This window comes from Oryctolagus cuniculus, chromosome 3 (assembly GCF_964237555.1).
Source record: "Oryctolagus cuniculus chromosome 3, mOryCun1.1, whole genome shotgun sequence".
Classification (NCBI taxonomy): domain Eukaryota; kingdom Metazoa; phylum Chordata; class Mammalia; order Lagomorpha; family Leporidae; genus Oryctolagus; species Oryctolagus cuniculus.
Window position 1 is genome coordinate 142,359,190 of NC_091434.1, and position 12,375 is coordinate 142,371,564.

General features: G+C 40.8%; 1 protein-coding gene across 8 annotated transcripts in view; it reads left to right on the forward strand.

Moving 5' to 3' along the window:
• PHTF2 (putative homeodomain transcription factor 2) overlaps positions 1–12,375 on the forward strand; it is a 133,023-nt gene that overhangs the window by 62,243 nt on the left and 58,405 nt on the right. For 7 of the 8 annotated variants that reach the window (XR_011387393.1, XM_002712019.5, XM_051849727.2 and 4 more), the window contains one exon: positions 8,869–8,925. Coding sequence is in view for 3 of the 8 variants with exons in the window: in XM_002712019.5 (XP_002712065.2) it covers positions 8,869–8,925 (57 nt within the window). In the remaining 5 variants the exon portion in view is untranslated. Of the gene's footprint in view, positions 1–755; positions 846–8,868; positions 8,926–12,375 lie in introns of all 8 variants that reach the window. The other variant, XM_070071198.1, reaches the window with a different exon arrangement.

The following is a 12,375-nucleotide window of genomic DNA, read 5'->3' on the forward strand; positions in this document are numbered from 1 at the left end:
TAAAAATCAAAATTAATAGTTTCTACTAATTCTGAGTAGAAAATTATCTGAAGCTTATCAGTCATCCTAATGATCTTATTTAATATTTTTATTTTACTGATTTTAAAAGGAGAGAGAGAGAGAGATCTCCTATCTGGTTCATTCCCCAGATGTCCAAAATGAATTGGAAGTGGAGCTGGGACTCCCTAGTGGAGTCTTTTCTTTTTTTTTTTTAAGATTTACTTATTTATTCTAGAAAGAGGTTTTCCATCTGCCGGATCAACCCCAGATGGCTGCAACAGCCTGAGCTGGGTCAGTCTGAAGCTGGGAGCTAGGAGCTTCTTCTGGATCTCCCATGCAGGTGCAAGGGCCCAGGCACTTAACTTAGCCTGTCCTTCACTGCCTTCCCAGGCCATAACCAGAGCTGGATTGGAAGTGGAACAGCAGGACTCAAACCTGCATCCATATGGGATGCTGGAACTGCAGGCAGCAGCTTTACCTACCCACTGTGCCACAGTGCCAGTCCCTCCCTAGTGGAGTCTTAACTGCTGTGCCAAATGCCCGGCCCTAAGTGGCCAAAGTGTTTCTTTTGTATGTATTAGCAGTATAAATAAAAATAATAATTTTGGAGTGTCTACTATGACAACATAATTTCGGGGTTGTAAATTTTATTAATGATTAATATTTTATTATCCTGTGCACTATTTTGTTCATTAAGTTTAACTTTTAAAATATTATTTAATAACCTAATTTTCTTTTTTCTATCCAACTTGTAGATGGATCATTATTGGCAGTACTAGCCATGTGTTTTAGGTGTCTGGACGAAAAGATCTGGAGTGTTAACAGCTTTGATTCATAAACAATAGGCAGGTATCAAAATATTACCTCGGGGGTGGGCATTGTGATGCAGCAGTTCAAGCTGCCATTTGGGACGCCTGCATCCCGTATCAGAATGCCTGGGTGCAAGTCCCACACCTGCTTCTGATCCAGCTTCCTGCTATTGCACACCTAGGGAGGCAACAGATGGTGGCTCGAGTGCTTGGGTCCTTGTCACCCACATGGGAAACATGAAAAAAAATTGCATTAGAAAAGGACATTTATCTGCAAACCCCCTGATTTTGCTTACTTCTTTGTACCTTCTACCTACATATTTCAAGCTACTCTGATTGCCTCTACCTGTTTTTATAGTTGCATTAAATCTTTTCTCTTGGGGCCAGCTCTTTGGTGTAACAGGTAAAGTTGCCACCTGCAGTGCTAGCATCCCATATGGGTACTGGTTTGAGTCCTGGCTGCTCCACTTCCAATCCAATTCTGCTATGGCCTGGGAAAGCAGTAGAGGAAGGCCCAAGTCCTTGGGCCCTTGCACTCGCTTGGGAGACCCAGAGGAAGCTCCTGGCTCCTGGCTTCGGACTGGCCCAGCTCTGGCCATTGTGGCAATTGGGGAGTGAACCCACAGATGGAAGAGACTCTCTCTCTCTCTCTCTCTCTCTCTGCCTTTCAAATAAATAAATAAAGCTTTAAAAACAAAATTTTTTTGTTGTTATATAGCTATTAAATCATTATTAAAATGCAGAACTTCACATTAGTTATAAAAATAAACATGACCTTTGTCTATTAGGATCTTATAGTGGATAATGTATATATTAAAAAGTCACACAAAAATAATATATATTTAATGTCAATTTACAGATGAAAATGCTCACCGAGCTCTCCTTCCTTTGCTTATTCTTTTCTATTTTTGCAGGAGAAACTGTCTTCTTTAGCCTGCTAACTGGGGATATATTCTTACCATACCTTTTATAGACACAAATTAGACTGCATCTGTCTTGAAACATGGTTGGCCTCTGATATTTGCTAAGGAGGGCCAAGCTAATAAGGGATTTGGACTCTGTGTTACCTTTTTTCCCATTCTATGAGAATTAATAGCTTGCTTTTTAGAATTTCTTAAATGAGATTCATTTGTTGAAGCAAGGAGGTGTTTAAAATATGTGCAAATCTGGCCTTCCTTGCTCCTTGCTTATGTTTATTTGTGAACTCTCAGTCTTTCATCTAGGCACTTAATCTAATTGAACTATTGATAGCTGCCTTTTTGAAGTAAGACACCTTCTCTGTAGCCTCTTGATACCTGAGCTACTGCTGTTCTGAATGTGATGACCGAAGGGGTAATTAGATCACCTGTGAGTAGCTTTTCAAATTGATTTTCAAAGATACTTCTTTTCTGTAATTCCCACTTGATACTTGTTTCCCATTTCATCATCTAATTACCTAGGATTTAACAATTATACTTCTGATACCACCATATTCATTACAATTTTCCCCCTGTGGAACAGAGCTGACCTTACCAGATACCTGGAGAAAGGCATTCTCTACCTACCAGTCCTCTTCTGCCTCCCCTTCGCAGTCTTCCCTTCTGCCATCTCCCCCACTGTGTCCCTTCTTCCCCTTCCCATAATGTTTGTGTCAGTGTATAGAAAAATACAAAATTAGAATGATGGTAAGAAGATGCGGATGTCAGCCATAGGACTATACTGTGAAACATAATTAGTTTCTTAGATAGTTCAGGTTACTCTGGAACAGACCTAGATTAGAATCCTAGGTGAGGGGCTGGCGCTGTGGCGTAGTGGGTAAAGCCGCCACCTGCAGTGTCAGCATCCCATGTGGGCAATGGTTCGGGTCTCGGCTGCTCCAGTTCCCATCTAGCTCTCTGCTATGGCCTGGGAAGACAGTACAAGATGGCCCAAATGATTGGGCTCCACACCCAAGTGGGAGGCATGAAGGAAGCTCCTGGCTCCTGCCTTCAGATCAGCACAGCTCCAGGTGTTGTTGCCATTTAGGGAGTCAACCAGCAAATGGAAGACCCTCTTCTCTCTCTCTGCCTCTGCCTCTCTGTAACTCTGCCTTCCAAATAAATAAATAGATCTTTAAAAAAAATATCCTAGGTGATATAAGTAGTGCATATCAATTGGGGGCAGCAGAGGTGAGGGGGTGATGCAGTATAATAATATAAAATAGAAAGAAAAAGTGCTGTTGGCTCCCATATTTCTCAGAGATAATCACTATCAATGGTTTTTCATGTATCCTTCCAATTATCTTCTAATGTCTAAAATGATTTAAGTGTCTAATCTATATATGAATTTTAGTTTTTTGAAATGCAGATAGACACAGTTGGGGTGGGGGGAAGAGAAGCAAAGACAGAGACAAAAAGACAGAGATCTTCCATGCTGCTGGTTCACTCCTCAAATGTCCACAACAACCAGGACTGGGCCAGGATGATGCCAGGAACCCAGAACTCAACACACAGGTAACAGGGACTGCACAATTTAAGCCATCACTTGGTGCCTTCCACATTAGCAGGAAATTGGAATTGGAAGTGGAGCTGTGACTTGAACGCAGGTACTCTGATATGGGATACAGGAGTGCTAAGCAGTATCCAGGCTAAATGCCTACCCCTCTGATGTATATATTTACATATAGCACATAATGTAGCTTGTTAGCTACATTAATTTAAATTTTATGATATGTTCATTTTCCTTTTTAGAGTGGTCTTCAGGAAGCCAGAAAGTATGTAGTATTAGTCCAATTTTGATCTAAGTGATATTACTAAATTCCAGTGTCTCCATATCTTTTCCATCTTAATTCTTATAGCTTTCAAGATCCTGCTCCCTGAGTTTTCTTTTTTCTTTTTTTTTTTTTATCATTTATAAAGATAATAAGAAAGAGAAAATCAATTAGGTAAGAAAGCACACTAGAGACAGAGAAGACGCCGGCGCCGTGGCTCACTAGGCTAATCCTCCGCCTAGCGGCGCTGGCACACCGGGTTCTAGTCCCGGTCGGGGCGCCGGATTCTGTCCCGGTTGCCCCTCTTCCAGGCCAGCTCTCTGCTGTGGCCAGGGAGTGCAGTGGAGGATGGCCCAGGTGCTTGGGCCCTGCACCCCACGGGAGACCAGGAGAAGCACCTGGCTCCTGGCTCCTGGCTCCTGCCATCGGATCAGCGCGGTGCGCCGGCCGCGGCGGCCATTGGAGGGTGAACCAACGGCAAAGAAAGACCTTTCTCTCTTGTCTTTCTCTCTCTCACTGTCCACTCTGCCTGTCAAAAAAAAAAAAAAAAAAAAAGAGAGAGAGAAGACAGGAAAGGTCTTATGTATCTATGGCTTCAGTTTTCTCAGGGAAGTGATTGGCTGGACGTTCTGCCAGGTTGGAGATGTTCACAGTAAATTAGAATTGAAGCTTGTGGGAGAACTTGTCCTTTCCAGGAGTATTGTAGGAGATTGGTGTAGGATTACCAGACCTGTTGTTAAAGATGCAGGATAAATCTGTAGACGATGGCAGAGTGGTCAGCTGGACCCGGGAGCAAAGAAGGTGCCTGTAGATCAGCTGTGGTTGGGTGAGGGTGCACAAAGGGCTTACAGTATTCACATGTTTCTAGGAGTAATAATTTAAGCTTTAATAAAATTGCTTACCACAGCCAGGCACCAGAGAATGAACTTAACATTCTTAGCATGTACAAAACTTTCAGCTACAAAATGTAAATCAGGATTTCAGAGTCTCTTATAATATGGTAGTGATGTATTTTTCATCCCTGAAACAAATAATCATTTATTAAGAGTAAGTGTACATTCTTTAATTTAGACATTTTTCAAAACACCTAAACTTTAGAGATTTGCCTGAGGGGTGGAGGGGAAGAGGGAGGATGTTAGAGTGTAGCTCATATTTGCAAGTAGCCAAAATATCACATTTTCTTTGATTGAAGACATATTATCTGATTAAAATTCCTGTTGTACTAGATAAATGTTACGACTGAATTTCTTTTAATATTTTGCATGGTATTTAAAAAAGTTTTTTTTTTCAGGGAATTGTAATTGAACTTGTCCCAGTAATTTAATTGTATGTAGAAGAAATACAGGTTTCTATGACGTAGTCAAACCTCTTAGTATTTGTGTGTCAGAGGTAAAACAGAAACTGTTAAACCTGTTGAGTTGTTTGTTTTTTTAATTTTGGTAGCACAGCTCTGCAAATTATTCAGGATCCACCACCGCAAGTCCTGAGAAGATGGTTCTTCTCTTTGTCTAGTATCACTTCTTTTCTTGCTCTGGGATGATTGTTTTTCCTTCAGGGAAAGAGTTCAGCCCCAGCCATGGGGGCCTTGATCTGTGTTGCCAGATTTCAGCTTGGGATAAAGTGAGGCTTTAGGCTAGAAGGGATCCTTATAATTCCTTTCCTGTGGGCAGGCATTTGGGGCAGCCGCGAAGATGCTGCTTTGAATACTTGCATCCCTTATTGGAGTGTCTGGGCTCAAGTCCTGGCTCTGCTTTGATTCCAGCCATCTGCTGTGTGCCCCCTGGGAAGCAGCAGGTGATGGCTCAGGTGGTTGGATCTCTGTCGCCCGCATAGGAGACTGAGATTGAGTTCTGGGTTCCTGGCTTTGGCCTGGCTCCCCAGGCTGTTGTGGACTTTGGGGAGTAGATGGAAGATCTCTGTGTGTCTCTTTGACTACCTTTCAAGTAAATAGTAAGTAATTAAAAAAAGAAAAAAGAATTGCTATGCTGTCCCTTCTGGGATCCTGCTACCACCCTAATTTCACAGTGCCTCTGATGCAAATCTCAAGAAATAGTCTTCAGACATGATTCGGTCTGAGTTCATGTGTACGGGTAACTTTCTGAGGGCATGACATCACTAAGCAGAACCCTAAACATTTCCCTCCGAAGCACCTGCATTTAGGTTAGCAGCACCTTCACAGTTTTCTCTAAGAAAGTATTTATTTGCTTGTGTAACCAAATGGTCCATTCCGATAGTATTTTTAAAACACAAGAAGTCTGCTACAAAGGTGAATTGATGGTGCTTCCACTTAGTCAGTTACTTGCAATTGAAATGACACTTAGCTAGTTACAAGAAAGACCCCATAAAGCATTCTGTTACAGTAAAGTTGTCCTTCCTCTCACCCATCGAATCTTCAAATAAAATTGTCTCCCTAGTAATGCAGCCAATCTTATGGTGTGACTTTCTATAGAAATATCTGCCTACCCACTCTTTTTAAAGGTTCCATTCTGCTGTGTACAAGTAAAGAATCTTGGCCTTCAAAAAGCTTTTCCACTTTACCCACTGCTTCTCTGCAGAGTTTTCTAGGCTTTCTGTACCTTTTGGAACATGGGCTACTAGAATATCCAGACACTATTTCACTGAACCTAGTTATGCCAAAGACTGACACATACTTCTGGTTGGTAATGTTATGTGGGAATTACTTTTTCTGATTTTAGGATTACAGGACATAATCTCAGTAGTCACACTGAAAAGTAAAAACAGTGTTCCTCTAAAGAGAATTTAGGCATTCTTTTGAATATATATGAAAACAAACGCTGCCAAAATAATCATTAAAACATATTTATGCCTATTTGTTATCAATTTGCTTCCTGTTTCTCAAAGTATGCAACGCATTGAAATATTTACACATTTTAAACCTGAATTTTGATCGTGTGTAGTTCCTGCATTACTAAATAAGAGTAGAATTATTCCTGTGGAATCCATGTTCTTGATCGTTTGAATTCAGCATTTAAGAGGGTAAAGGGCAAATGGTCACTGCAGGTCAGATATACTGTTGGTATTTTTTTTTTTTTAAGATTTATTTATTTAAGAGACAGAGTTACAGATAGAAGGAGAGACAAAGAGAAAGGTCTTTCATCCAATGGTTCACTCCCCAAATGACTGCAATGGCCAGAACTGGGTTGATCTGAAGCCAGGAGTTAGGGGCCTCCTCCAGGTCTTTGGCCCCTGCACTTAGGCAATCTTCCACTGCCTTCCCAGGACATTAGCAAGGAGCTAGATTGGAAGTGTAGCAGCCAGGTCTTGAACTGACACCCACATGATACTGATGCCACAATGGTGCCACTGGCGGAGGGTTAACCTCCTACACCACAGCACCAGCCTCTACTGTTAATGTTAACCATTGGTTGTTCCATACCTAAGACTTCTTAACCCATCTTTATAGAGATGGATGGTAATTTTAGTTACATATAAGTGAGTTGTTTGGTCTAGATGGATTGGAGTGTTATAAGATTTTAATTTCGAGGAATATTATTTCACAATATGATTTTTCAAATAAAAAAGGAGTCACTAGTAAGTAATGAGAAAGAGCAGGATTTTTAGGATCAGAATAATTAGTATGAATAAGATAATGTACAAGAGAGAATAATAGATAAAGGGCTCTTGTGGTGACATTTAATAAATTCTTTTATTCTGTCTTCTTCATATTTACTTTAAAACCACCCTGGTGTTATCAAGTTCTCATTTCTTCTAATGAGATTAAAAAGAACACTGTCAGGCCTGGCATAATATGTGGCATAATAGGTTAGGTGACCGCCTGCAGAGCCAGCATCCCATATGGGTACTGGTTCATGTTCCAGCTGCTGCACTTTCTTTCTTTCTTTCTTTTTTTTTTTTTTTTTTGACAGGCAGAGTTAGAGAGAGAGAGAGAGACAGAGAGAAAAGTCTTCCTTTTCCGTTGGTTCACCCCGCAATGGCCGCTGCGACCGGCGCACCGCGCTGACCTGAAGCCAGGAGCCAGGTGCTTCTCCTGGTCTCCCATGCGGGTGCAGGGCCTAAGCACTTGGGCCATCTTCCACTGCACTCCCAGGCCACAATAGAGAGCTGGACAGGAAGAGGAGTGACCGGGACAGAATCTGGCTCCCTGACCGGGACTAGAACCCAGGGTGCCGGCGCCGCAGGCAGAGGATTAGCCTAGTGAGCCGTGGCACCGGCCCATCTGCTCCACTTTCAATCCAGCTTCCTACTATGGCCTGGGAAAGCAGTGAAAGATGGCCCAAGTGCTAGGGACTCTACACCTGTGTGGGAGACCAGGCAGAAGCTCCTGGCTCCTGGCTTCAGATCAGCTCATCTCCTGCCATTGCAGCCATTTGGGGAGTGAACCAGCAGATGGAAGACTTCTCTCTCTGTAACTCTGCCTCTCAAATAAGTAAATAACTCTTTTTAAAAAATACTGTCTAAAAGGACTTTGGAGGAAAATGATGCTTTAAGTCAAAAAATAATTCTAAAAATTTCTTATAGTATTTTTGTATCTGGTATTTCTGGATTTAGTCTTTATTCTCATAAGTGTAATTATCTAAAGCATTTTTGATTTCTTAGAATTCTAATTTTCAGTTAATGCAGATAGTAAAAATTCCTAATCATGATCATAGGCCATTGGCCCATTTTGGCTTCCTGTTTGGATATAGAATATTAAGTAGAAACTTAGAGACAGTATGGGTTACAAAAGCAAAGAACTGGGTCAGAAAAACTAAAGAATGGTGTGTTCATCCTGCCTGGGTGAAAGTACAATTCATAGAACATCTTAGCATCTAATAGTAATAGACATAGAAGCTATGAAGATTCCTACTTCTTAATTCTTTCTCTGTGTCTTCAATTGTTTCATAACTTTATTTTCCAAGATAATTACTATCTTTGTTTTATGAAATTTTAATTCTAGAGAATATTAATATTTTGCGTCTATAAAATAATTCTCTAAAGGACTTATTTCTTAAGAATTTTTTTCTTGAATATTCCGGAGTTATATTCTGTATAGCAATGGCTTTCAAATAGCAGAATCATCGAAGAAGATTTTGAAAACAGGCTTTGGGGCCCCATCCCGTATTTCTGGTTCAGTAACTCTAGGATGGGCCCCGAGAGTTTGCATTTCTAACAAGTTACATCATGATGCTAATACTGCTGGTCCTGAAACCATACTTTGAGAGCCATTGCAACACAGTGTTGATCCCAGAAGTCTGAGACAGAACTGAATCTACTCTGTGCTGAATGAACACCTTGTTGCTTATAATTCAAGCAATGTTAGGTACCAGCAATGATCACTTAATGTGTCCTTGTCTTTTGTATTTCCCATAGATTGGAGCATATGATCAACAAATATGGGAAAAATCTGTTGAACAGAGAGAAATCAAGGTAACACATATATTTCATTTTATTTGTCATGAAATGTGGTTCATTGAGTTGATTATTCACATTTTATTTAATATCATACTTTTAAGATATGAATTAATATTCTGTATAAATTTTTAAATCAAGAGGGACTCTGATGACATAGTGATGTGTCTTCTGGTGATTTATTTATTTATTTTTTTGCTTTTTAGCATCTTTCTATTTAAAAATTAAATTTCTAATGATTATTTTTTGTCAGCTTCTTTCCCCTTTCACTTGTCACCTTATACTTCTAGTTTGCTTTCCTCCCTTTTGATGCTGTCATTGCTCTGTACAGTTTATTAAACTGGTAAGTGTTTCAGGACTTTTCCCGCCTGAGTTGATCCTGTGCACATGCTGCTCTGCTTAATTGACGTCTGCTTTTTTGGAGCTACTAACAGAATGACTTGGACACAAAAAGAGTCGCTGGAAAGTTGGTCATGAAAATTTAGGAAAGTAAAACATTAATTAAAATGTTTTTATAGTAGGTGTTTTTTTTTTCCTGAACATGTGATACCTCTCTTAAGCTGATAAGATATTTTCATAGGCTACCTTGCTAGCATGAAGACTATTTTTAAACTAAATTTGTTGCTCTCGGCACTCTTTGGTGGTAATAAGATATATGTTTTTCATTTGCATAGATACTAATCAGTGTGTTCCTGCACGAGCTAAATTTAATCTGAGCCCAGAAAATGTTATTTCAGTTACTTGGCATTTTGAATTTTGTACAGAAACATTTACGATAGATTGAATACCAGTGTCTGTCTAAAAAATCTGTCAGTATTTAGACAGCTTATCTATAATAAAGAGCTGCTTTCTTTGCCATTTGTCACTTTTAATCTTTAAACTATTTTTGACAGATTAATCATTTAGCAAGGTTGTAGTATGTGTTAACTGTGGGATGGGGACAGAGAGATGAAATAGATTATAGTTTTTTTTGGAAGGTTACATCCAGAATTACAAATGAGATAAATTCAATTGAGAAGCACGTGTAAATCTCTGTAGGAGCATCCCCTGGGAAGGTGGGGAAAGACATCACAGAGAAAGTGGCTTAGGAACTGGCTCTGGGGAGAATGGGGAAGACAGAAGACAGGCATATGGCAATATAAGTAAAGGAAGAAAGGAACATTGCCAAGTCAGCAGTCCTCAAGAAGTTGGATTTGGTAATAGGTTGGGTGGAGGAAGGAGATTAGGGTAGTTAGGAAAGGAAAATGGAAGTCAGATTATGAAGGGGCTTGAATGTCTAACCCAGGTTTGGACATAATCTGGAAACTGTAAGCAAAAATACTAAATTTAAATTTTAACAAATTCACTCAGGCATCACTAAGTATGCTAGAAATACTAGAAGAAGAGTGAGTAGATTTTTGTTGGATGGAAGAAAACAGAGCAGAACATTGGGAAACTCCAAATAGGTAGGCACAGAAAGAGATGCAGGTGAAGCCGGGAGAGAAGTAGGAGCTCCACGAGGACGCAGTGTGGGGAAAGTATCAAGAAGAGTTGGAGTAGTCAAGCAAATAAGGAATAGCAGAGGGGCCTTTTAAGATGCCTTAAAGCCTTTTACTTTCTTTGAGGAAAAGAAAAATTTTAATTCATCCGTCAGGGGCATTAACTACCTCGGGAGGTTGTATTACCAGTTACAGGACCTATAACTTCCTTCTGAAATGCATCTTTCTTTATGGATTATGCCATTGCTGAATGATAGCTATTGAAGAGTTGAAAAAAAAAGAATTAAAACTTACTCTTGCTATTTTGAATTACAAGATTCGATTTGTTGACAAGGCTTAAAAACACATTTCATTCTTTTTTTTTGTAAGATTTATTTATTTGTTTGAGAGGCAGAGTTACAGAGAGAGGAAGACAGGGAGAGAGATCTTCCATAAGCTGGTTCCCTCCCCAAATGACCACAAAAGCTGGGGCTAGGCCAGGCCGAAGCAGGAGCTTCTTCTGGGTCTCCCATGAGGGTATAGTGGGCCATCTTCCACTGCCTTTTTTTTTTTTTTTTTTTTTTTTTTTTTTTTTTTTTTTAAGATTTTTGTTTATTTGAGAGGCAGAGTTACAATCAGAGAGAGGGGGAGACAGAGAGAAAGGTCTTCCATCCACTGGTTCACTCTCCAAATGGCCACAATGGCTGGAGGTGGGCCAATCTGAAGCCAGGAGTCAGGAGCTTCTTCCGAGTTTTCTCCCATGTGAGTGCAAGGACCCAAGCACTTGGGTCATTTTCCTCTGATTTTCCAGGCCATTAACAGAGAGCTGGATCAGAGGAGTAGCAGCCAGGACATGAACTGGTGCCCATATGGGATGCTGGCTCCCTGGAGGAGGCTCCACCTGCTGTGCCACAGCACCAGTTCCAGCACATTTCATTCTTGTAACACTTTTTGGTGGAGGCAAGTTATAGTGTAAAACAGTGTTGTGGGCAGGCGCCGTGGCTCACTAGGCTAATCCTTCGCCTGCGGCGCTGGCACACCAGGTTCTAGTCCCGGTTGGGGTGCCGGATTCTGTCCCGGTTGCTCCTCTTCCAAGCCAGCTCTCTGCTGTGGCCCAGGAAGGCAGTGGAGGATGGCCCAAGTGCTTAGGCCCTGCACCTGCATGGGAGACCAGAAGAAGCACCTGGCTCCTGGCTTCGGATCAGCGTGATGCACCGGCTGCAGCGCGCCGGCCACGGCGGCCATTGGAGGGTGAACCAACGGCAAAAGGAAGACCTTTCTCTCTGTCTCTCTCTCACTGTCCACTCTGCCTGTCAAAAAAAAAAAAAAAAAAGTTTTGTATTTATTCTATGGAAGGTAGAGAGGTGCATTAAAATGTGTTTTGATGTTAATATTTGATAAAAATAAAATATTCTGCCTGTTTAGTGAACACTATACCAAGTGTATTAGATTTGTTCTGTCTCATCAGTTCTCATTTGTCAAAGCAGTGAGCAGCTACTAAGGAAATCAAAGAAAGCCATATGAGAAAATATATTTCTTACAAGTGTTTTTTTAAGACCAATAAAAGTACAAAATCTTTTGTAAATTGCAAATTATTTTTCCTTAAATATTTTAGAAATTATAACTGAATGCTTTGCTTCATTTTCTAACTACCTTGACCAAAACACCTACTAGACTTCAATATTTTTAAAAGAATTTTTTAAAAGATTTGTTTGGAAGAAAGAGAGAGATCTTCCATGTGCTAGTTCACGCCCCACATGGCCTCAACAGCAAGGTCTGGGCCAGGCCGCAGCCAGGAGCCAGGAGCTTATTCCAGGTCTCCCATGTGGGTTGCAGGGGCCCAGACACATGGGTCATCTTCTGTTGCTTTTTCCAGGTGCATTAACAGGGAGCTGGATCAGAATTGGAGCAGCAGGGACATGAACTGGTACCTACGTAGAATGCCATCATCACAGGCAGCAGCTTTACCCTCTAGCCCCCCCCCCCCCCATCCCGCCTTTAAACTTTTTTT